Source organism: Salmo salar, chromosome ssa17 (assembly GCF_905237065.1).
Source record: "Salmo salar chromosome ssa17, Ssal_v3.1, whole genome shotgun sequence".
Taxonomy (NCBI): domain Eukaryota; kingdom Metazoa; phylum Chordata; class Actinopteri; order Salmoniformes; family Salmonidae; genus Salmo; species Salmo salar.
Genome location: NC_059458.1, coordinates 72,328,497 through 72,355,051, shown reverse-complemented (window position 1 = coordinate 72,355,051; position 26,555 = coordinate 72,328,497). Strand labels below are relative to the sequence as shown.

The 26,555-nt window shown below is 45.9% G+C and overlaps 1 protein-coding gene across 4 annotated transcripts in view; it reads left to right on the top strand.

Annotated features, from left to right (window-relative positions):
* LOC123723784 (ubiquitin-conjugating enzyme E2 H) overlaps positions 1-16,474 on the top strand; it is a 33,612-nt gene extending 17,138 nt beyond the window's left edge. The window contains exons 2-7 of one of the 4 annotated variants that reach the window (XM_045700074.1): positions 7,514-7,590; positions 9,746-9,817; positions 10,023-10,062; positions 11,029-11,081; positions 12,956-13,084; positions 13,625-16,474. In XM_045700074.1, coding sequence (XP_045556030.1) covers positions 7,514-7,590; positions 9,746-9,817; positions 10,023-10,062; positions 11,029-11,081; positions 12,956-13,084; positions 13,625-13,749 — 496 coding nt within the window. In that variant the 3' untranslated portion in view covers positions 13,750-16,474. Of the gene's footprint in view, positions 1-7,513; positions 7,591-9,742; positions 9,818-10,022; positions 10,063-11,028; positions 11,082-12,955; positions 13,085-13,624 lie in introns of all 4 variants that reach the window. The other 3 variants (XM_045700073.1, XM_045700077.1, XM_045700076.1) reach the window with 3 other exon arrangements.
* The last annotated feature ends 10,081 nt before the right edge of the window (positions 16,475-26,555 follow it).

The window sequence follows — 26,555 nt, the reverse complement described above, 5'->3', positions numbered from 1 at the left end:
GGCTAGTGATGGTAGGCCGGCTCTGCTCTGTAGGAGATGTGGCTCTATCACCTGTTTAGTGGCAGTGCTCAATATGCCCAGTGTCAGTTAGTCTGTGAGGTGACTGCTGGTCACTACTGCTGATTCCCCTTCTCCTCCCTACCCTCCAACACATCCCTTTCCCATCCTCTCCTAGTAAACACACTAGTAATTCCCTACTGCTGACTCCCCTTCTCCTCCCTACCCTCCAACACATCCCTTTCCCATCCTCTCCTAGTAAACACACTAGTAATTCCCTACTGCTGACTCCCCTTCTCCTCCCTACCCTCCAACACATCCCTTTCCCATCCTCTCCTAGTAAACACACTAGTAATTCCCTACTGCTGACTCCCCTTCTCCTCCCTACCCTCCAACACATCCCTTTCCCATCCTCTCCTAGTAAACACACTAGTAATTCCCTACTGCTGACTCCCCTTCTCCTCCCTACCCTCCAACACATCCCTTTCCCATCCTCTCCTAGTAAACACACTAGTAATTCCCTACTGATAGATTCCCCTGACATGAAGGCTGGATAAATATAGAGATAAAGCCAAAGAGTAGGCCCAAGCTTTTTGATAAAACAAATTTTTGATCCCCTGTCTTGAATTGTGTTCAGACAGACTCCTATGGACAGGTACAGCACATGAAGGGTTTGTTTTGTCAATAGTGTGTACTCATAAGTGTGTACATTGTGTCCTTGTTAAGGGATAAGTACTAGGCTGACATGCTGTTCAGACCGCACACGCACCATCGCTCGCATGTTGATTTTGTCCACCCACACCACACGCGATCAGGACACGCATGTTGACATATCAAAAACTCTGAATCAACGATATTAATTTGGGGACAGGTCCAAAAGCATTAAACATTTATAGTAATTTAGCTAGCTAGCTTGCTGTTGCTAGCTAATTTGTCCTGGGATATAAACATTGGGCTGTTATTTTACCTGAAAAGGTCCTCTACTCTGACAATTAAGTCACAGATAAAAGGGTCAACCGAGTCCTTTCTAGTAATCTCTCGTCCTTCAAGCTTCTTCTTTGGACTTTATATGACTGTTGGCAACCAACTTTAAGGTGCATTACCACTACCGACTGGAGTATGAACTTCAGCTCATCTTTCAATCACCCAGCCTCTCGAGTGGTGCAGTGGTCTAAGGCACTGCATCACAGTGCTAGCTGTGCCATTAGAGAGGCTGGGTTGGAGTCCAGGCTCTGTCACAGTGGTCTAAGGCACTGCATCACAGTGCTATCTGTGTCACTAGAGATTCTGGGTTGGAGTCCAGGCTCTGTCACAGTGGTCTAAGACACTGCATCACAGTGCTATCTGTGTCACTAGAGATTCTGGGTTGGAGTCCAGGCTCTGTCACAGTGGTCTAAGACACTGCATCACAGTGCTATCTGTGTCACTAGAGATTCTGGGTTGGAGTCCAGGCTCTGTCACAGTGGTCTAAGACACTGCATCACAGTGCTATCTGTGTCACTAGAGATTCTGGGTTGGAGTCCAGGCTCTGTCACAGTGGTCTAAGACACTGCATCACAGTGCTATCTGTGTCACTAGAGATTCTGGGTTGGAGTCCAGGCTCTGTCACAGTGGTCTAAGACACTGCATCACAGTGCTATCTGTGTCACTAGAGATTCTGGGTTGGAGTCCAGGCTCTGTCACAGTGGTCTAAGACACTGCATCACAGTGCTATCTGTGTCACTAGAGATTCTGGGTTGGAGTCCAGGCTCTGTCACAGTGGTCTAAGACACTGCATCACAGTGCTAGCTGTGCCATTAGAGAGGCTGGCTTCCGGGTTAAGTGGGCATTGTGTCAAGAAGCAGTGCGGTTGGGTTGTGTTTCGGAGGACGCACGGCTCTCGACCTTCACCTCTCCCGTGTCCGTACGGGAGTTGCAGCCATGAGACAAGACTGTAACTACCAATTGGATACCACGAAATTGGGGAGATAAAGGGGTAAATATATATTTTGATATTTTTTTTATTCTTTCAATCACCCACGTGGGTATATGCTCCTAAAAACCAATGAGATGGCACGTGGGTATATGCTCCTCAAAACCAATGAGATGGCACGTGGGTATATGCTCCTCAAAACCAATGAGATGGCACGTGGGTATATGCTCCTCAAAACCAATGAGATGGCACGTGGGTATATGCTCCTCAAAACCAATGAGATGGCACGTGGGTATATGCTCCTCAAAACCAATGAGATGGCACGTGGGTATATGCTCCTCAAAACCAATGAGATGGCACGTGGGTATATGCTCCTCAAAACCAATGAGATGGCACGTGGGTATATGCTCCTCAAAACCAATGAGATGGCACGTGGGTATATGCTCCTCAAAACCAATGAGATGGCACGTGGGTATATGCTCCTCAAAACCAATGAGATGGCACGTGGGTATATGCTCCTCAAAACCAATGAGATGGCACGTGGGTATATGCTCCTCAAAACCAATGAGATGGCACGTGGGTATATGCTCCTCAAAACCAATGAGATGGCACGTGGGTATATGCTCCTCAAAACCAATGAGATGGCACGTGGGTATATGCTCCTAAAAACCAATGAGATGGCACGTGGGTATATGCTCCTCAAAACCAATGAGATGGCACGTGGGTATATGCTCCTCAAAACCAATGAGATGGCACGTGGGTATATGCTCCTCAAAACCAATGAGATGGCACGTGGGTATATGCTCCTAAAAACCAATGAGATGGCACGTGGGTATATGCTCCTCAAAACCAATGAGATGGCACGTGGGTATATGCTCCTCAAAACCAATGAGATGGCACGTGGGTATATGCTCCTCAAAACCAATGAGATGGCACGTGGGTATATGCTCCTCAAAACCAATGAGATGGCACGTGGGTATATGCTCCTCAAAACCAATGAGATGGCACGTGGGTATATGCTCCTCAAAACCAATGAGATGGCACGTGGGTATATGCTCCTCAAAACCAATGAGATGGCACGTGGGTATATGCTCCTCAAAACCAATGAGATGGCACGTGGGTATATGCTCCTCAAAACCAATGAGATGGCACGTGGGTATATGCTCCTCAAAACCAATGAGATGGCACGTGGGTATATGCTCCTCAAAACCAATGAGATGGCACGTGGGTATATGCTCCTCAAAACCAATGAGATGGCACGTGGGTATATGCTCCTCAAAACCAATGAGATGGCACGTGGGTATATGCTCCTCAAAACCAATGAGATGGCACGTGGGTATATGCTCCTCAAAACCAATGAGATGGCACGTGGGTATATGCTCCTCAAAACCAATGAGATGGCACGTGGGTATATGCTCCTCAAAACCAATGAGATGGCACGTGGGTATATGCTCCTCAAAACCAATGAGATGGCACGTGGGTATATGCTCCTCAAAACCAATGAGATGGCACGTGGGTATATGCTCCTCAAAACCAATGAGATGGCACGTGGGTATATGCTCCTAAAAACCAATGAGATGGCACGTGGGTATATGCTCCTCAAAACCAATGAGATGGCACGTGGGTATATGCTCCTCAAAACCAATGAGATGGCACGTGGGTATATGCTCCTCAAAACCAATGAGATGGCACGTGGGTATATGCTCCTCAAAACCAATGAGATGGCACGTGGGTATATGCTCCTCAAAACCAATGAGATGGCACGTGGGTATAACAAAAACTATGAGGAGATGGGAGAGGCAGGACAAACAAAAGCAAGTTCTATTTTAGCGCCTGGCTACGCAGACACACATGAGCAGTGTGGCTGCAATGATTGAGTAACATGTATGTGTAGATGTATTTTGTGACGTGAGCGGTGTGGTCAGCATGTTAGCAGTTTCCGCGGTTTCCTTTGATGAAGTTAAATCAACTGATGTCTGTGTTGTATTAGACTCTGTCAAAGCCTTGTTTTGAAATTGTGTGATCCAAAATGGCTATCGGTTGCTACCCAACACACTACAATACTTCCTTTCTGAGAGCAACACTTCTTGTGATATGCTGGGGACTCACTCAATCTGCCCTTGCATGTTCTGCAGAGCTTAAAATAACCTTGAGTTTGATTTAACCCTTTGGGGGTGGGTCACTACTCCACTAATGGGATCCCAGCCTACTCTGTCAGGATCCACAGCCAGCTGCTGCTGTGTGTCAGAACATGATGGCTCTCTCTGTTTGAATCACTCTCTCTCTTTTTCTCCCTCTTCCTTTCTCTTTTGCTGCTTTTCCTTTCTCTTTTGCTGCTTTTCTCTTCTCTAGCCCCCGCTCTCACTTCTCTAGCCCCCCCGCTCTCACTTCTCTAGCCCCCTCGCTCTCACTTCTCTAGCCCCCTCGCTCTCACTTCTCTAGCCCCCTCGCTCTCACTTCTCTAGCCCCCTCGCTCTCACTTCTCTAGCCCCCCGCTCTCACTTCTCTAGCCCCCCGCTCTCACTTCTCTAGCCCCCCGCTCTCACTTCTCTAGCCCCCCGCTCTCACTTCTCTAGCCCCCTCGCTCTCACTTCTCTCGCCCCTCGCTCTCACTTCTCTAGCCCCCTCGCTCTCACTTCTCTAGCCCCCTCGCTCTCACTTCTCTAGCCCCCCGCTCTCACTTCTCTAGCCCCCTCGCTCTCACTTCTCTAGCATTCTCCCCCCTCAGCCAGCAGTGGATAATCTCTCTGTGATGAATCTAGCTCTAATGTACTAGAGTGGGATGTAGACTAAAATCTCTGGATGATGTGAGATGGGATAACATGACCCCATGCTGTACTGAGTGGTAACGGGAGATGGGGGAGATAACATGACCCCATGCTGTACTGAGTGGTAACGGGAGATGGGGGGGGATAACATGACCCCATGCTGTACTGAGTGGTAACGGGAGATGGGGGGGGATAACATGACCCCATGCTGTACTGAGTGGTAACGGGAGATGGGGGGGATAACATGACCCCATGCTGTACTGAGTGGTAACGGGAGATGGGGGAGATAACATGACCCCGTGCTGTACTGAGTGGTAACGGGAGAAAACATGACCCCGTGCTGTACTGAGTGGTAACGGGAGATAACATGACCCCGTGCGGTACTGAGTGGTAACGGGAGATAACATGACCCCGTGCTGTACTGAGTGGTAACGGGAGATAACATGACCCCGTGCTGTACTGGGTGGTAACGGGAGATAACATGACCCCGTGCTGTACTGGGTGGTAACGGGAGATAACATGACCCCGTGCTGTACTGGGTGGTAACGGGAGATAACATGACCCCGTGCTGTACTGGGTGGTAACGGGAGATAACATGACCCCGTGCTGTACTGGGTGGTAACGGGAGATAACATGACCCCGTGCTGTATTGGGTGGTAATGGGAGATGGGGGAGATAACATGACCCCGTGCTGTACTGGACAGATCTGCAGAGCTTGACTTATGGGGCGGCAGGTAGCCTAGTGGTTAGTGTTGGGCCAGTAAACGAAAGGTTGCTAGATCGAATCCCTGAGCTGACAAGGTAAAAATATGTCGTTTTGTCCCTGAACAAGGAAGTTAACCCACTGTTCCTAGGCCGTCATTGAAAATAAGAATTTGTTCTTAACTGCCTAGTTAAATAAAGGTTAAAAAAAAGTGTGTGTGTGTGCTGTAAACTGCTCCCAGCCCCCAGATGAGAACAGTAGCAGTGTGGTAAAACCAGTTGTCTCTGGGTCTTACTGTCTTTTCCTGTCTGTACTGTATCATGTTGACTAGTGAGGGGGTGTGTGTGTTTTGAAAACTGGAGTCTGATCTGATGGCCCTGGTGTTTGGGCTCCCTTTCCTGGAGAATGGTGACACTAGAGATAATAAGAGGGGGTGGGAGTGCTATTATCTGTTTGAGTGGATGGGCAACACGTCTGGATCAGCAGAGGTGTGTGGGTGGCATGGTGCGCACGTGTGGATATGAAGGAAGCGTAATAATCCAGCTAATTGTTGACGCTGATTTCATAGACGTACTGACAGATCAGAGGGTAGTCGAGGAAGGGCTCCGTGGATTTTGTTCCCTTTGATTGGTTATCATTACCTCTTACAAGCTATTCTCATTGAGCGGGAGAGACGGAGGAGAGAGAGGTCTGGTTAGCTGACAATGATGCACACGCTTAAATGGGGGGGGTTGTGTTATGGTTATGGATGGTCAAATAGCTAGCTACAATGACAAGCTACCGAGCGGAGAATCGTAGGTGGCTCGTTTCAGCTAGTTCCATGTTGTTCTTGATATCATGTCTTGTATGTCACCTTTACGCTAATATGGCTAAAATTCTCTAGTTAGCAAACCAACTGTAACAAAGTGTTGGAGAGACAAAAAGTGCAAATTTTGCAGATGTATTTGTTTTCAATAAACAATGGAGACGAAATATTTATTTTATTTAACTAGGCAAGTTAGTTAAGAACAAATTCTTATTTACAATGACGGCCTAGGAACAGTGGGTTAACTGCCTTGTTCAGGTGCAGAACGACAGATGTTTACTTTGTCAGCTCAGGGATTCGATCCAGCAACCATTCGGTCCAACGCTCTAACCACTAGGCTGCCTGCTGGTTACTAGTCCAACGCTCTGACCACTAGGCTGCCTGCTGGTTACTAGTCCAACGCTCTGACCACTAGGCTGCCTGCTGGTTACTAGTCCAACGCTCTAACCACTAGGCTGCCTGCTGGTTACTAGTCCAACGCTCTGACCACTAGGCTACCTGCTGGTTACTAGTCCAACGCTCTAACCACTAGGCTGCCTGCTGGTTACTAGTCCAACGCTCTGACCACTAGGCTGCCTGCTAGTTACTAGTCCAACGCTCTAACCACTAGGCTGCCTGCTGGTTACTAGTCCAACGCTCTAACCACTAGGCTGCCTGCTGGTTACTAGTCCAACGCTCTAACCACTAGGCTGCCTGCTGGTTACTAGTCCAACGCTCTAACCACTAGGCTGCCTGCTGGTTACTAGTCCAACGCTCTGACCACTAGGCTGCCTGCTGGTTACTAGTCCAACGCTCTGACCACTAGGCTGCCTGCTGGTTACTAGTCCAACGCTCTGACCACTAGGCTGCCTGCTGGTTACTAGTCCAACGCTCTAACCACCAGGCTGCCTGCCGCCACAAATATGTTGTCAGCAAGCCGTCAGTTTTGGGCCATAGTTGCGCACGTGTCAGTTTTGGGCCATAGTTGCGCACGTGTCAGTTTTGGGCCATAGTTGCGCACGTGTCAGTTTTGGCCCATAGTTGCGCACGTGTCAGTTTTGGCCCATAGTTGTGCACGTGTCAGTTTTGTTGCTAAACGACCAACCCGTTTATAGTGTTCTCTCCTCTACTCCCTTGTGAGGAAGCTTGTGGTGACATTCCACAGAGAAGGCGTTTCCCCATCAGCAGGTGCATTATCATATTAATGAGTTGGAACATTTGTGTGACCCAAAACAAAGAGAAATGACAGATTGTATTATTTATTTAGCTGCAGCCACCTCCGCTAGCATTTCAGGTTGTTTTGTCATTCAAATCCAGTGTCCATTTATCCTTAACCTCCTCCAACACAGCATTGAGAGCAAGCACGAAGTCACGATCCTCAGCGGACTCAATGAATTTGTAGTGAAGTTTTATGGACAACAAGGAAGTAAGTCTTATATTATGGAAATGTTTCTGTCCTATTTACCTATTAACTGCCTTCTGTTCAAGATGCCATTTTGAAGTCCTGCCCCTAATCAAATAACTTCAGACATTCTCCATCGTTAAAGTGATCGCCTAGTTCATTAACATTAATCCCGAACTAAACCACTTTGTGGTCTGAAAGCTTCTGACAAACGTTGACTTTGAAGTGAAAAACCACTATCACAGGTTTCAAGTATTTGTTCATGTCATGAATCACTATCATGTCTGAAGTTTACTCATAAGAGTACCACAACAGAGATTCAGTTGATGGTCCTGTTGGACTGAAGCCCTCAGGTCAGCTACCACAGGAATGTCCGCCTCCTGGTCTGAATGCTGAGTGAAGTTTGAGGGCAGTGTGTAAAATGGATTGGAACGTGGCCTGTACAGAAGGTGTAGGTGGAGATGCTTCTCACCATGTTTTTCACAACGTCTGTAGCACCAAACCCTCCCCTGATTGCACAACAATAAAGAGAGGAAGTTTGTGTGTGGTTATGATGCAGACAACAGCATTCTGGGAAATGACTCTTTGGAGTGTGTACACTAGTGTGTGTGTGTGTGTGCGTGTGTGCGTGTGCTGTCCCGTTCCAGTTCGGCACGACCCTCTGGTTCCCCACCAGGTATTCTGGTAGTTCATGACACACACACAAGCCCTCTCCATTGGGACCCAGTCATGGGATATCTTTATATTATGGAGATTGATCTGGAAGTAAAGAGCTCTTCGCTGCCTATGGCTAAAATACATTACTGTGTAGACTCAAAGGAAAATCAACGCCCGCTCATTTTACCTCCACGCTGGCTGTTGATGTCAGTGGTATAGAGAAGACTGTTCCTCTGACTGTCTGTCAGTGGTGTAGAGAAGACTGTTGATGTCAGTGGTGTAGAGAAGACTGTTGATGTCAGTGCTGTAGAGAAGACTGTTGATGTCAGTGGTGTAGAGAAGACTGTTGATGTCAGTGCTGTAGAGAAGACTGTTGATGTCAGTGCTGTAGAGAAGACTGTTGATGTCAGTGGTGTAGAGAAGACTGTTGATGTCAGTGGTGTAGAGAAGACTGTTGATGTCAGTGGTGTAGAGAAGACTGTTGATGTCAGTGGTGTAGAGAAGACTGTTCCTCTGACTGTCTGTCAGTGGCGTAGAGAAGACTGTTGATGTCTGTGGCGTAGAGAAGACTGTTGATGTCTGTGGCGTAGAGAAGACTGCTCCTCTGACCATTGTGAAGGGCTACAGCCTTGCAGTGTCAAGTCCATAGGGTTTCTATGGTTCAGTCTCTCTGCTGTAATCCCTGTACTCATATTAAGTATCTCACTCAGTGATGTCATTAGTATATAAGCCTACCAGACCTGGGTTGAGGTACTATTTCAGATCTTACTTTCACATGCATTCAAAGTATTCACATATCTTATATTTGAAAAGACAAGTTGTTGAATATTTTAATGTATTTGGAAATACACTTGGAAAGTAGTTGATATACTAAAATACACTCGCATGTATTTGAAAATGCTGTCAACTATTATTTTTTATTTTTTTTACAAATAACCATTAAAATACTCAAAAGTACTTGTTTTGGGCTGTGCATTTGAAAATACTCAAATACAACGTTTTTTTACAAAATTTTAAATACCAGATATTGTGAACCTAGGACTGAATCCTACATGTCTATGTACATGCATGGAGAAAAGGCACCGCACATCGCAATCTATGTTCCTAGTGTGGTTTATTGGTGAAAATGTTGGTCACCAATCAACCACATGGCAGCATAGGTCTAGATTGCGACCTGCAGAGTCTCGTAGGTCTAGATTGCGACCTGCAGAGTCTCGTAGGTCTAGATTGCGACCTGCAGAGTCTCGTAGGTCTAGATTGCGACCTGCAGGGTCTCGTAGGTCTCGATTGTGACCTGCAGGGTCTCGTAGGTCTCGATTGCGACCTGCAGGGTCTCGTAGGTCTCGATTGCGACCTGCAGGGTCTCGTAGGTCTCGATTGCGACCTGCAGGGTCTCTAATTCTACTTTTTACCATTTTGATGTCCAGTAGCTGCTCAAAGACACTGGATGTGCATATGTAATCTTTTCTTGTAGCATGTCTGTTATCTCCCTTCTCTCTCTGTGTCTCCTCCCATCCAGCAGCGTATGAGGGGGGCGTATGGAAGGTGCGAGTAGATCTACCGGACAAATACCCTTTCAAATCCCCATCAATAGGTAGGGGGAAGGCATTGAGCCGGTGGGGGTTCATTTCTCAGTTGACACACACACAAAAAATATATAGATATGTGTTGTTATTGTCACAAACACGGGATAGGTGCAGTTTTACAGGGTCAGCCATTGTAGTACGGCTCCCTCTTACTAGAAGTAACCCGTAACATCTATACTTGACTTGCGTATTGTTTTTCTCTTTCGCTTGCAGGATTCATGAATAAAATCTTCCATCCCAACATCGATGAAGCGTAAGTTGATCACGACTTCTGATTTCAAAGGAACACTGAAATAGTAGAGGGTGCTCTCTCATGAGACTCATCACCTTGTCTTGTGTTGCTGGAACCAATGGCAGCAGGGAGCTTTTCTAACCACATCCATCTTAAACCACCAGCTCTGACCTTAACCCTGACCTTAACCCTGGCCGCCCTGACCTTAACCCTGGCCGCCCTGACCTTAACCCTGGCCGCCCTGACCTTAACCCTGGCTCTGCTCTGACCTTAACCCTGGCCGCCCTGACCTTAACCCTGGCCGCCCTGACCTTAACCCTGGCCGCCCTGACCTTAACCCTGGCCGCCCTGACCTTAACCCTGGCCGCCCTGACCTTAACCCTGGCTCTGCTCTGACCTTAACCCTGGCTCTGCTCTGACCTTAACCCTGGCTCTGCTCTGACCTTAACCCTGGCCCTGCTCTGACCTTAACCCTGGCCCTGCTCTGACCTTAACCCTGGCCCTGACCTTAACCCTGGCTCTGCTCTGACCTTAACCCTGGCCCTGACCTTTTGACCCTAACCCGTAAATAAGAACGAATAGCTAATGAGCTTGCGCAAGCGTCTAGTGATGACCCCACCTGCATACCCATCTCTAAGGTCCTGTAGCGTAATATAATTCAATTTCATTGAATTTCCATTCAAGGACATCAATGGGTTGTTTGGCTTGTCTCCCAGATCAAATGGTGAGAGGGGTCATTGGAGGATCTAAAGCACAGAACAACAGTCTGATCCTCTACGTTAACTGACCATAATAATCTGACGTGAATACAAAACATCAAAACAGTCATGATGAAAACACTGCCTCGAGCATTTCAGTGGGTCATTTTTAAAGAATGTATTCCCCTCTGCCACCAACGTCACTTTGGGGCGCTCCTCATGTTGTGTAGAGAGGAAGTGTCTAAGAGAGCCTCCTCCTTAACCCCCTCTCTTCTCCTCTCATCTCCAGGTCAGGAACAGTGTGTTTAGATGTCATCAACCAGACGTGGACAGCCCTTTACGGTGAGTGGGGTGGCTCAGAGCTTGGATGTTTTGGAGGTGTGTGTGTATGTTTGTCTATGCGTATGTGAGACACGGGCACATGGGCCACGGCTCCCCTGTCCAGTGTAAAACAAAACAAAACCATGACCGCTGGCGTCACTGGAGAAACAAGTGTAAAAAGTGTTGGTTGTGGCTTCATGTAGGAGCGCAGCGCGGTCAGTTCTCCTGTAATCCTCTTACTGGTGCTAGAAGGCTAACAAGGTAATACCCTGAGCCAGCAAAGTCAGAAAACAGACAGCCTAGCTGCTTCTCCTGACACTAATAATAAACAACTCTTCAGCTGAGAGAACAAAACCGCACTGGTTGTCTGTCTGTCCCCCCTTCATATCGCAATGAATTCCTCAGTAATAATGACCAGTTTCTCAGTCTGCTGGTTTTTTCACCCCATCTTTGTACTTGACTGATGAATTAAGGTCACTAATTAGTAAGGAACTCCCCTCACCTGGTTGTGTAGGTCTTAACTGAAAGGAGAAACCAAAAACCAGCAGACACTGCCCCCCCCCACCCCCCGCTCGACAAGGTTAAGACAGCAACACACTGGTGTAAATGACCTTGTGATTATCCACAACAGATGTTTCATTAGCCTTCACTATTTACTTTCACTGAGTTTTCACATTTACCCATACGGGACGCCAAACATTGCTGACCTCTGCACTTATAGAAACTGAAGGTTTTAATCAATATGGAACAGAATGGATTTGTTATCAGAAGATTATTGAAGTTCTGAAGCCTCCTGGTTCATTCCACGCAGGGTTCGTTCTGTGTGTTTTGGACCGCGGCTTTGTTGTTCGAGATGAGTCACTCAAGTTGATGAGCTAATATGTTTGATTTGGCTATTGTGGGCTTTGTGTGGACTTCCAGCAGTGTAATGGACTTTGAGAGCTCTAACAAATTAGATTTCCAGAACTGTAGTGGAGGGCTTGGGACAAAAACAAGCCAATCAATGAAGCATTGTCTACTCTAGGCCTAGGTCCTGATTGTGGGTAGGGAACATACACTGGGTTACAGTCAGTCTACAGTTTTACCCAGTAATGTATTTTCTCGTCATATTTGTACTTAAGCGATAGTGACACCCAGTCAATGTATATAAACCCTGGATTGCTGATGCTGTGTATTGGCCATTGAGAGGCTTTGAAGCCACCGGTCAGCCATATTGGCACTCCCCAGTAGGAGCAGTCCTCCATAAGAATGAGTGGAATTCTACAGTATTTATATTAAATGTTTCAAGGACAACATTACATGTATTTAAGTATTTTGTTGTTGTCGTGGGGACAATTAATATTAATAATCTAAAAAATATATATACTTTAAGTGAAAAATTATATATTTTTATTATGTTTAGCTCACATAATATAATTAAGTCTGTAATAATAGAGTAAATGTGGTAAAAACAAATGTAGACATTAAAAAATGCATTTCTATCTTCCAATGGTGGGGGAGTTCCAAGATGGAGGTGTGATGGCTTCAAAACAGCACCCCCTAGGGGTCATCTAGTGTGTAAATATAAATCATTGCACCCAGTAGACATCTGCAGCATTGCCCATTTTCCGTTGAGTGCTAATTTTCTTGCAGAGACAAAGCAAGGCCTGCAACCATATGTCTAGTGGAAGGTCCTTCCTCTGGCAGGATGATTTTTATTTTATTTTTACATAAAGCCCAATCCTAAAATGATTGGATAGGTGTAAGCAAGGGTTCTATTACAAAACCATCACCTATCCAGTTATGTCAGAATTATATATTTTTTTTTTAAAGAATGCTTTAATTGTTCTTTGTGCCCTGTTTTATCGATAACATTCTGTTCTGTCTCTCGCTGCCTCTCTCGTCCACTCCCACAGATCTCACCAATATCTTTGAGTCGTTCCTGCCTCAGCTGCTGGCATACCCCAACCCCATCGACCCGCTGAACGGAGACGCAGCCGCCATGTACCTCCACCGACCAGAGGAGTACAAACAGAAAATCAAAGGTACGCTTCTCTCCCTACGCCTTGATTAACAAACAGAAAATCAAAGGTACACTTCTCTCCCTACGCCTTGATTAACAAACAGAAAATCAAAGGTACACTTCTCTCCCTACGCCTTGATTAACAAACAGAAAATCAAAGGTACACTTCTCTCCCTACGCCTTGCTTTCTCAGTGTTGTCTGTCTCAAGGGAATTCAAAGTGCAGATGTTCATTTCAAACGTCGCGTAATGGGTCCATGTAGAATCAGGAGGCTCACTAATGAAATTAATACTGTTGGTCAATAATCTACTTTGACAGCAGCTACATTTTTGTTATGTTTGTGCATTATTTTTATTATTACTATTTGATCATGTGAAGTAGATACCCCTGCCTTTAGCCATAGTCTACCCTTTTGTTCAGATTTGATATAGTAAAGTGTGTCTTGTCTGTCACTCCTGGCTGATGCTTTGTTCCCCGTTTAAAGCGCCTGTCTGCTCCCTGGCTCGGAGCTCTTAGCCAACGAGGTTGAGTCATACTGACCCTGCTGCCTTGCTCTCCACAGAGTACATCCAGAAATATGCAACAGAGGAGGCTCTCAAGGAGCAGGAGGAGGGCCAGGGCGACTCCTCATCGGAAAGCTCCATGTCGGATTTCTCTGAAGACGAAGCCCAGGATATGGAGTTGTAGTGATGGGAGACAACTCCCCTTTAAAACCACAGACTGTATGATTTCCTAACCATGAGAAAGCAGACATCATATTCATATAAGTTGATTTTTTAAATAATATTATTATTATTATTATTATTATTATTATTATTATTATTATTATTGCTAAAACAAGGATTTTTGTGGATATCAAGCCTCGGCGTATATCACACACCACCCGCTTTGTGTTTTTGCCATGTCCCAGTCGCTTTCTCCTCCTTCAATCCCTGTAAAGGTGCGTTGGACTTAGCGGTAGCAGTCCCCACATTCCACCGGTAGTTGGAATGTCCCCTTTGACCCGGTGACCTTCGGCCTTACCCTCACTGCACCAACTACCGGACAAAATGGAGACTAGCTCTATAGGCTGGGCTGAGTGGGAGGTGGGCACCAGGGGATTTCCCTTCTCTTTATCTCATGAATGTGTTGAAGAGGAACTAGAGAGTTAGGTCATATTCATGGTCATGGCAATTATGGTCCAGGTCTTCAGCCGAATTCGTACCTGTCTGGATTTGATTTTTGTTTGAATGGTAAAGTTGGATTTGAATTGGATACATCACCCTGCCGGCGTTGGCTGTCGACTTGTCCTGCTAGACAGGTGATTGGGTATTTTAAAGTAATATGAAAGAGGGGAATTGCAGCTTCAATATCTATTTTCTTTCACCAATGTTGTTTTTCTAGTGTTCATTTGTGCTTTTCATTTGGCTGGGGTTAGGAGCTGCCTATGGTGTGTGTGTGTGTGTGCAGCACCTAGCTTGTACAGTGATACTTCACCTTTCTCATTAGAGCCTTATGAACCGAGCCAGCGCGTCAATCAAAGCGCTTACATCTCTCTGAGCCTGTCCGAGCTGGTGTGGCTGTCAGACTACCTGTACCCCTTTAGAAAAGTACATCACTTCCTGGAACGCCATAGGTATTATGTATCCACTGAAGTTTGTTAGGGGTCAATAATGCCCAGAATGAGGGATTGAACGCTGATGTGTTGGAAAGTGAGGTAGAAGTGGCCGACCTTACCTCACCGGCCACAGCACAGACGCCCAACAAATTCTCCTCCGCTCTGTTTTTGTAAAAAAGTTACAGGAGCGTAGAAAAAAATTGCAAGAAGCATTTTTGTAAAAAAGAAAAGCACAAGGTTTTATTTCCTACAAACTCCTCCCTCCTAGATGATTTGGACCTTGTTTATTTTGGTGGCAAAGACAGGATTTTTTTGGTGGGGGGGACATCATTCTGTACAGTTTGGGCATGATCCAGAAGTGACGTTGTGTTGGTCTGTATTGCGCTAGGCTAGTGTAGGGCTCAGCTAAAGTAGTACTGCTTGTGTGGCTACTGTCTGAAGTATTGAGTTGCGTTGTGTACAAGGCTTAGTGATTTACCTGGGTTACCCTTCACTCTTAGATGGGGGAAAATGCAGGGGGGATATCTGCAGGTCTTTTTTTGCTAACATTGTTGAAATGACCAACTTTGCCTATTGCTCGCGCTAAACTATGATATGTGTTTTTGACTTGATGTAGCGATAGTTAGTTTACTGGGCGGTGTCTTCAACTAAAGATATGGGTATATTTCAGAGTTAGCTTGTTTCAGGCAATTGATAAGTAAAACAACAATAGCTGATTTTAAGTTTGAAGGTAATGTCCATTGTAGGGTTTACATCAGATATTCCATGGATCTATACCTGCTGGTACCCTTCAGAGATGTACAGATCAACGTGAGAGTGATTCCAGACAATGGCAATGAATTGACTGGTGGAGAAACTAGACTGAATGTATGATAGTCTGTGCAAAACAAAAGCATTGGGCCTGTTGAAAGTATCAGACACTGCGCAGTGTGATCAAGGCCACATTGGGATAGAGTTTGGATGGGAGACCACGTTTTTCTTTGTTTTTAATTTCGGTGTTCCCTAAAAGCTTGACTGTTCAAGGCTCCTGGATAAAGATGGTCAAATATGGATTGGGTTCCAATCAGGAAAGTGGGTTTGGGGTTCCCATGTTTCCTCACAGTCCAAATGGAGCCTGTAAAAACTGAATGATGTCACAAGGATACGCAGCAGAGTACCTTGCAATTGGCTTCTGCCGTTTCCTGAGCTGCCTATATTTATTCACTCTATATTGAAACCTTCGCTTTTCTTTCTCGTTTTTAATCAAATCATTTACGGGCACCGCTGTTAAAACAAAGGTGTATGTACTTAGGCTTCAGCCAAATTGTGTCATGCTGAAGAGAATTACAACTTGAATTTTTTTTCTATTTTAAGTATTCAGTTTGGATTGAATTATATATTTTTTTATTTCTTTTTTTTCACATTTATGCAGTATTGTACCAAAGTGAAAAATAAGTCCCATCAGAATAAGTGGAGAAAGGCAATGGAGGCCATTTTGTGTTTTGGACACTTGCGTAGGGGAGCAAATGTGATATTTCGGTATTTTTAAAGAGAGTGCTCTTGTGTTGTCCTTGTTATAACTATGGTTTTGGTTTTCAAGCAGAAGTGTCGATGTTCCCACAAACGATCCAAAGACGACATGTACTCAGCTGTGGTCTGTTGCTATGGTAAACATTTTGTTTTCTTTCACTCCTTTTTATTCCCCCCAAACTAATTCAATGATGAGAGGACTATTTCTAACCTTTGTTTTTCTGTTTGTTTTTAATTCCCAAGTCGAGGACTCAATGACTCTTACAATCCAAAAATCTCCAATAAACATGTGTGCTTCTGTTGCAACTTTGATTTGAAATTATTTTTGAAAAGATTGTGAAAGGTTTCACTACTTGATTAGATTTTTAGTCCCTCGCTCTCTTAAATACATTAGACCATAGGTGTACCAATGTGAGATCTAATTTCCCCCAACACACTATCAACACTGACCCAATGTGAGATCTAATTTCCCCCAACACACTATCAACACTGACCCAAGTCAACCTGTTCCAAGTAATATCGAGGTGGGAGGGGGCCAAACCAATTACTGTAGTAAAGGTTAGTGTTACTAAGAGATGGTGGTACATAGCCACACACACAATCTCTCTCACACTCACACACCCCCAGTCCTGTTTCGTGACGTCACCCCTGACCCCTGTGTTGACTGTACTGTACCTCTCCCATGCACTTGTCTTGCATGCATCTGGTGTGGAGGGGCTCGACTCATCATGTGCACCTCACGTTCTGTCTTTGTGCTTCTCCAGAGTGGAACGCACCACACTCAGACACAGTCCTACTGCTTTCACTACAGGGGACATTGGGCACACAGCATGGAAAATTGCTTAACAAAAAAACATTATAGGAACTGTATTTGGTACCTGTCTACTACTTGAAAGTCAAGGGTGTTTTTTTATTTATTTTTATCTGTCCTTGGTCTTATGTGAATTTCAGTCCTCCTCCCTCATCCCCTCTCTCTCTTCTACATTTTCTCCTCTCCGTTTACTCTGCATTGTGAAGTGGGCATGCTTGTCACAAGACAGACGCTCTCTATCAGAGGAGGCTGCTGGGAGGAGCTTAAGGAGGATGGGCTCATTGTAATGGCTGGAATGGAATAAATGGAACTGTATCGAACACATGGAAACCACAACTCTGTTCCATTTCTAACATTCCAGGCATTACAATGAGCCCATCCTCCTATATCTCCTCCCGGCAGCCTCCTCTGCTCTCTGTCTACAGGATTATAACCTCATAAATAGTTGTGTATAAATAAACTGTAAGTTCTTTTTTTTTAAATAAAACATTAACTGTGTACAAACTGTCAGTGTGTTTCAGTTTTGGGGATTTTCCTCATCTAGCCCAGTATTTATAACACTGTTCCCAGAGTACATGTTTTTGTGTATAGTATAGTTTTCCCCCCTCATGGTGTAGTGAACTGTGTATATGTATGCACATTAAGCTGAAACAAACTGTTGTAGATAAGGTTAAAGTTCAATTTAGAGAATTTAGTCCTTTATGAACGGTTATTGAGTTGATCTGCCTTGACTCAAAGTAGAGTTTTTAGATAACTGGAATGAACCAGAGTTAGAGCCCTGCCTTACACCTTTAATGGTTGTCATACTGTTTACTACCGCTAGATGGCAGCATCTCACTACAGTCCACTCTCTCACTACAGTCCACTCTCTCACTACAGTCCACTGCAAACAAAAATCTTTGTATTTCACAAGTTGATAGTTGAATAAATAAGCAGAAAGCTTGAGCTTATCATTATTGAATATGTACCAGCTTGGAGTGTGGATAACCAGACAGCTATTGGTGGACCTTCGAAGATGGATATGAAAGAACTGGATCAGTGTAAGCAACATGGCAGAAACTCTCATGAGGGCTAGGGAGTTTCAGCCTTTTAGTGCTTACAGAAACTAGATCCTTTCAGAACGATCAAACAACCATCGCATAGTGTCTCTGCTAGGGGCTAACAAAGAGTTCATGCTGGGCATGGGAGTTGGGTGAACCTTGATATACCAGTACTGAGCCAAGCTGTACTGTGGTGAACTGGTTACACAGCCACCATTGTGAAAATGACTATCTGAGCCACCACACTATGGTTAGGGTAGGTACATTACTGTGAAGGGATGGGTAGTTTGTAGCTGCCATGATGCCACTTGAGCCCCAAAGCTTCTGCAGTTCCACATTAGCCCAGATGATGGCGCTGCTCCACTCATTTGCTTTCCTTATCACTGCTGTACCTAAACTCTACGTTATAAGGCATTATTAATCTCCTCCACCCAAAAATATAAACTCACATAGAAATCTGTAATCTGTCTGCTTTCATGTGAACACGGGAATCCTGAGGAGCAGAATTAAAGTGTCATATGTCGTTTCCTTCTCACTGTTTAGTTTTTTTTTAGGGAGGATGGAGCCCCTAGAACTCACAGGGACCTGAAGGTAGATCTCCCTATCTTTCTCTCTGTGTCTCCTTCACTTCCTCCTTCACTCCGTCCCTCTCTCTCAATTCAATTTCAATTCAATTTAAAGGCTTTATTGGCATGGGAAATGTATGTTTACATTGCCAAAGCAAGTGAAACAGATAAACAAAAGTCAAATTAACAATAACAAATGAACAGTAAACATTACACTTACAAAGGTTCATGTCTATATACAGTGTTGTAATGATGTGCAAGTAGTTAAAGTACAACAGGGAAAACAGGGAAAACAAAACTCTCTCTTGCTAACTTGCTGTTTTACTCCCTCACACTCTCTACCTCTCTCGCTACCACCCTGTTTCACTCACTCTCTCTACCTCGCTGTTTCACTCTCTCTCTACCTCCCTGTTTCACTCCCTCTCTACCTCGCTGTTTCACTCCCTCTCTACCTCGCTGTTTCACACCCTCTCTACCTCGCTGTTTCACACCCTCTCTACCTCGCTGTTTCACTCTCTCTACCTCGCTGTTTCACTCCCTCTCTACCTCGCTGTTTCACTCCCTCTCTACCTCGCTGTTTCACTCCCTCTCTACCTCGCTGTTTCACTCTCTCTCTACCTCGCTGTTTCACTCTCTCTCTACCTCGCTGTTTCACTCCCTCTCTACCTCGCTGTTTCACTCTCTCTCTACCTCGCTGTTTCACTCTCTCTCTACCTCGCTGTTTCACTCCCTCTCTACCTCGCTGTTTCACTCCCTCTCTACCTCGCTGTTTCACTCCCTCTCTACCTCGCTGTTTCACTCTCTCTCTACCTCGCTGTTTCACACCCTCTCTACCTCGCTGTTTCACACCCTCTCTACCTCGCTGTTTCACTCTCTCTACCTCGCTGTTTCACTCCCTCTCTACCTCGCTGTTTCACTCCCTCTCTACCTCGCTGTTTCACTCCCTCTCTACCTCGCTGTTTCACTCTCTCTCTACCTCGCTGTTTCACTCTCTCTCTACCTCGCTGTTTCACTCCCTCTCTACCTCGCTGTTTCACTCCCTCTCTACCTCACTGTTTCACTCTCTCTCTACCTTGCTGTTTCACTCCCTCTCTCGCGCTACCTCCGTTTCACTCACTGACTCTCTCTATACCTTGCTGTTTCACTCCCTCCCTCTCTTTACCTCAGTTTCACTCCCTCACTCTCTCTCCACCTATTTTTCTCTATTCTCTATTGTTGCCTCCCTCTCTAAACCTCTAATTCCCTCACCCCCTGCCATTGTTCTCCCTCTGTGAACATGCCCCCTGTCCTAGCCCACAAGCTCCAGCCTGTCCTAGCCCACAAGCCCCAGCCTGTCCTAGCCCACAAGCCCCAGCCTGTCCTAGCCCACAAGCCCCAGCCTGTCCTAGCCCACAAGCCCCAGCCTGTCCTAGCCCACAAGCTCCAGCCTGTCCTAGCCCACAAGCCCCAGCCTGTCCTAGCCCACAAGCCCCAGCCTGTCCTAGCCCACAAGCCCCAGCCTGTCCTAGCCCACAAGCCCCAGCCTGTCCTAGCCCACAACCCCAGCCTGTCCTAGCCCACAACCCCAGCCTGTCCTAGCCCACAACCCCAGCCTGTCTTAGCCCACAACCCAGCCTGTCCTAGCCCACAACCCCAGCCTGTCCTAGCCCACAGCCCAGCCTGTCCTAGCCCACAATCCCCAGCCTGTCCTAGCCCACAAGCCCTAGCCTGTCCTAGCCCATATGCCCCAGTCTGTCCTAGCCCACAAGCCCCAGCCTCTCCTAGCCCACAAGCCCCAGCCTGTCCAGGGCTCTCCCCTAAAGGGACAAGCCCCAGCCTGTCCAGGGCTCTCCCCTAAAGGGACAAGCCCCAGCCTGTCCAGGGCTCTCCCCTAAAGGGACAAGCCCCAGCCTGTCCAGGGCTCTCCCCGCTCTCCCCTAAAGGGACAAGCCCCAGCCTGTCCAGGGCTCTCCCCTAAAGGGACAAGCCCCAGCCTGTCCAGGGCTCTCCCCTAAAGGGACAAGCCCCAGCCTGTCCAGAGCTCTCCCCTAAAGGGACAAGCCCCAGCCTGTCCAGGGCTCTCCCCTAAAGGGACAAGCCCCAGCCTGTCCAGGGCTCTCCCCTAAAGGGACAAGCCCCAGCCTGTCCAGGGCTCTCCCCTAAAGGGACAAGCCCCAGCCTGTCCAGGGCTCTCCCCTAAAGGGACAAGCCCCAGCCTGTCCAGGGCTCTCCCCTAAAGGGACATGAACACTGGGAGACATGTCAGTGATGGACATGTTACTGCCAATAGGCCCCAACACAGACATGAGTTATACAGGACCACCACTTATACTGTCGACATCAGTTGTCGGTTGATTTAATTGTTACAAACGGGAGCCGTGAACCTAATATTCTTGAGGAGGAACTTTTTAAACGGACAAATGAGCATGATATGCATCTGGTCGTCGCTCAAAGTCACAAGCACTTTGGTCTTCAGAGGTGGGATTTGAAACACGCAGTACCGGGCCACAGCCTACACAGAGAGGAAGAACACCAGCCTCCACACCACTCCACCCCACCCTCCTGCCTTCTCCCTGTAGCCATGGAGGATGGGCGGAGGAAGAGGCTTTTTTCCACAGGCCTGACCTCCAAGAGTCCAGAAACCCGAGCTCCTCAATGAAATATTTAGAGCTGCTGCTTTATCCGCAGTGCGTTGGTCAAAAGGGCTGCGCCACCCGGGCCTGGCTGCATGACGTAATGCACAACCTCATACGGACCTTCTGATAGGACGAGGCAGAGCCCTGTTGGTCAGGTGACCCATGGGCTGTGCCTCTGGCGCTTTTATAAACCATCCCAATTCCCCCAGGCTCCACAGCGGACTGCTATTGGTTCGACTACTGTAGGCTAGTTGGTGAGTGATGACCTCATGACCATTAGCTGAATACTGAGAGTAAAGATACTCACTGGCAAGGACTGCAGGACAGCGGCCTTCCTTTGTCAATACATGTGTTTTCCCAGAGTTACTACCTAGTCATCAGAGTGTATCTTTTGATCTACTGACAGTCATCAGTGTGTATGTTTTGATCTACTGACAGTCATCAGTGTGTATGTTTTGATCTACTGACAGTCATCAGTGTGTATGTTTTGAGCTACTGACAGTCATCAGTGTGTATGTGTGTATGTTTTGATCTACTGACAGTCATCAGTGTGTATGTTTTGAGCTACTGACAGTCATCAGTGTGTATGTTTTGAGCTACTGACAGTCATCAGTGTGTATGTTTTGATCTACTGACAGTCATCAGTGTGTATGTTTTGATCTACTGACAGTCATCAGTGTGTATGTTTTGATCTACTGACAGTCATCAGTGTGTATGTTTTGAGCTACTCAGTCATCAGTGTGTATGTTTTGAGCTACTGACAGTCATCAGTGTGTGTGTTTTGAGCTACTGACAGTCATCAGTGTGTATGTTTTGAGCAACACAGTCGTCAGTGTGTATGTTTTGAGCAACACAGTCGTCAGTGTGTATGTTTTGAGCAACACAGTCGTCAGTGTGTATGTTTTGAGCTACTGACAGTCATCACTGTGTATGTTTTGATCTACACAGTCATCAGTGTGTATGTTTTGATCTACACAGTCATCAGTGTGTATGTTTTGAGCAACACAGTCGTCAGTGTGTATGTTTTGAGCAACACAGTCGTCAGTGTGTATGTTTTGAGCTACTGACAGTCGTCAGTGTGTATGTTTTGAGCTACTGACAGTCATCAGTGTGTATGTTTTGATCTACACAGTCATCAGTGTGTATCTTTTGATCTACACAGTCATCAGTGTGTATGTTTTGAGCTACTGACAGTCATCAGTGTGTATGTTTTGAGCTACTGACAGTCATCAGTGTGTATGTTTTGAGCTACTGACAGTCATCAGTGTGTATGTTTTGAGCTACTGACAGTCATCAGTGTGTATGTTTTGAGCTACTGACAGTCATCAGTGTGTATGTTTTGATCTACTGACAGTCATCAGTGTGTATGTTTTGATCTACTGACAGTCATCAGTGTGTATGTTTTGATCTACTGACAGTCATCAGTGTGTATGTTTTGAGCTACACAGTCATCAGTGTGTATGTTTTGATCTACTGACAGTCATCAGTGTGTATGTTTTGAGCTACACAGTCATCAGTGTGTATGTTTTGAGCTACACAGTCATCAGTGTGTATGTTTTGAGCTACACTCATCAGTGTGTATGTTTTGAGCTACACAGTCATCAGTGTGTATGTTTTGAGCTACACAGTCATCAGTGTGTATGTTTTGAGCTACACAGTCATCAGTGTGTATGTTTTGAGCTACTGACAGTCATCAGTGTGTATGTTTTGATCTACTGACAGTCATCGGTGTGTATGTTTTGACCTACTGACAGTCATCAGTGTGTATGTTTTGACCTACTGACAGTCATCAGTGTGTATGTTTTGACCTACTGACAGTCATCAGTGTGTATGTTTTGAGCTACACAGTCATCAGTGTGTATGTTTTGAGCTACTGACAGTCATCAGTGTGTATGTTTTGAGCTACCGACAGTCATCAAGTGTGTATGTTTTGAGCTACCGACAGTCATCAGTGTGTATGTTTTGATCTACTGACAGTCATCGGTGTGTATGTTTTGAGCTACTGACAGTCATCAGTGTGTATGTTTTGAGCAACACAGTCATCAGTGTGTATGTTTTGAGCTACTGACAGTCATCTCTAACAGGTTTCTCTTGTGAAATAGATTTGATGTCAGTGAGACTAAACTGTATATTTAAATGTTAAATCAAATAAAAACTGTAACCATGATATAATGTTGTTACAGAATGTCATTACGTAACACACTGTGTCAATCTAAAAACATCCAAACTGAATGAAACCTGCAGAAACATTTTGAGATTGGGAGAAATCTAATTCTGTAAACAACGTGCACAATGCACACATCTCCTGCTGCACTGCTTAGGGGTGGGGCTCTCTGTGGGCTTAATGCAGGATGCTGGTACAAGGGTGTGGAGTCAGAATCCTGCTGTCCCAGAATGCCGCAGTGGGATTGAGAGATGCTCTCTCCTCTCTGTTTATAATGGAGTAGGATGAAGTTGCCCATAGACACTGATTTTGGGTCAGTTTAGCATGTCCCCCACTGATGGTTAAAGGTCCAGCCCAGTGCAGTCAAATGGGTGTTTTTCCAGTGTTTTATATATACTGCTCAAAAAAATAAAGGGAACACTTAAACAACACAATGTAACTCCAAGTCAATCACACTTCTGTGAAATCAAACTGTCCACTTAGGAAGCAACACTGATTGACAATAAATTTCACATGCTGTTGTGCAAATGGAATAGACAACAGGTGGAAATTATAGGCAATTAGCAAGACACCCCCAATAAAGGAGTGGTTCTGCAGGTGGAGACCACAGACCACTTCTCAGTTCCTATGCTTCCTGGCTGATGTTTTGGTCACTTTTGAATGCTGGCGGTGCTTTCACTCTAGTGGTAACATGAGACGGAGTCTACAACCCACACAAGTGGCTCAGGTAGTGCAGCCCATCCAGGATGGCACATCAATGCGAGCTGTGGCAAGAAGGTTTGCTGTGTCTATCAGCGTAGTGTTCAGAGCATGGAGGTGCTACCAGGAGACAGGCCAGTACATCAGGAGACGTGGAGGAGGCCGTAGGAGGGCAACAACCCAGCAGCAGGACCGCTACCTCTGCCTTTGTGCAAGGAGGAGCAGGAGGAGCACTGCCAGAGCCCTGCAAAATGACCTCCAGCAGGCCACAAATGTGCATGTGTCTGCTCAAACGGTCAGAAACAGACTCCATGAGGGTGGTATGAGGGCCCAACGTCCACAGGTGGGGGTTGTGCTTACAGCCCAACACCGTGCAGGACGTTTGGCATTTGCCAGAGAACACCAAGATTGGCAAATTCGCCACTGGCGCCCTGTGCTCTTCACAGATGAAAGCAGGTTCACACTGAGCACAGGTGACAGACGTGACAGTCTGGAGACGCCGTGGAGAACGTTCTGCTGCCTGCAACATCCTCCAGCATGACCGGTTTGGCGGTGGGTCAGTCATGGTGTGGGGTGGCATTTCTTTGGGGGGGCGGTACAGCCCTCCATGTGCTCGCCAGAGGTAGCCTGACTGCCATTAGGTACCGAGATGAGATCCTCAGACCCCTTGTGAGACCATATGCTGGTGCGGTTGACCCTGGGTTCCTCCTAATGCAAGACAATGCTAGACCTCATGTGGCTGGAGTGTGTCAGCAGTTCCTGCAAGAGGAAGGCATTGATGCTATGGACTGGCCCGCCCGTGCCCCAGACCTGAATCCAATTGAGCACATCTGGGACATCATGTCTCGCTCCATCCACCAACGCCACGTTGCACCACAGACTGTCCAGGAGTTGGCGGATGCTTTAGTCCAGGTCTGGGAGGAGATCCCTCAGGAGACCATCCGCCACCTCATCAGGAGCATGCCCAGGCGTTGTAGGGAGGTCATACAGGCACGTCGAGGCCACACACACTACTGAGCCTCATTTTGACTTGTTTTAAGGACATTAGATCAAAGTTGGATCAGACTGTAGTGTGGTTTTCCACTTTAATTTTGAGTGTGACTCCAAATCCAGACCTCCATGGGTTGATAAATTGGATTTCCATTTATTATTTTTGTGTGATTTTGTTGTCAGCACATTCAACTATGTAAAGAAAAAAGTATTTAATAAGATTATTTCATACATTCAGATCTAGGATGTGTTATTTTAGTGTTCCCTTTATTTTTTTGAGCAGTGTATTTCCACACTGAGGTAGGAATAATACTGTGAAATTGTGAAAATTATGATAATGCCATTTTAGTGTTAGAGCTGTTTGAAAAGACTACTTGAAATTTCAGCCTGTTTTGGTGGGATGGAATTTTGGCCTTCCATGGTGACATCACCATGCGGTTAAATTAGTTAATAGACCAATAAGAAAGAGAGTTCCAAACATCTACCAATAACAGCTAAATTTAGATTTTTCCCTCCCCTCAGACCACTTCCAGACAGTCCTAGGAAAATTCTTGCTTGAGAAATTGCTATTTACTAAGAAGCTATTTTTGTTCCTTTTTGACGATTTTAATTGAAAACAACAGTTCAGTTCACGCTACTCCCTCTATGTCCATTTTCATTTAATATAATTGAAATGGTATTCACCCAAACAGCATTTCATACCAGACCTGGCTTCAAATACATGTATGCTTAAGTAGAACCTCCTCCCCAGGCTATTGAGGCTAGAAACGAGGTAACTCTAAGCCGAGGCCTACTAGTGATGAAAGTACAACTACAAGACGGCTTTTCCCTCTCTCATCTGAGCCTGGCAGTCAGGAGACTGGGTGCCGGTCCCAGGTGGATGAAATGTCATCCCCATGGGTGAATGTAACACCATGCAAAATGGCAGGGTTTCTCTAGCTGGGGCTGGGTGGCAGGCAGGCAGGCAGCAGACTCTCTCAGGTTTCCAGCTCAGTTTCAGGGGCACAGTGGGGGCCTACTGAACATCGATCCCAGGTCTTTATTAATGGATGACCTACTGATTAAAAAGGCCTCCCAGTCCACATATACAGGTATACACACACACACAACTTACAACCTCAAGCAATATATTATTTTATTTTTACTAAAGACTACTTGGATGGAAAATTGAAATAATATCTAAAACACTATTGGTGTTGATGAAGTCCTCATGCTTTGATGTCGAGTTTTCCTTCAAGTGTGCTGTATGTTATTCAAACGACCAGAGACTCTCAAGAGGGAGCGTTTATGGATAACAGTGCCGCTGATGCCCAATGGTAGTGCAATATTCTGCAGCAACATTGCATCATCACCATCATTTTCGATTCAGGCAAAAAATACAAAACATTATACCCACTAATATGGTCAGAAGGAAGTGGTACTCTGTAAGCAAGCAGCGTGACGTCCTTTACATTGGAAAATATATCTATATATATATATGTTGCTAATATATATATATATAT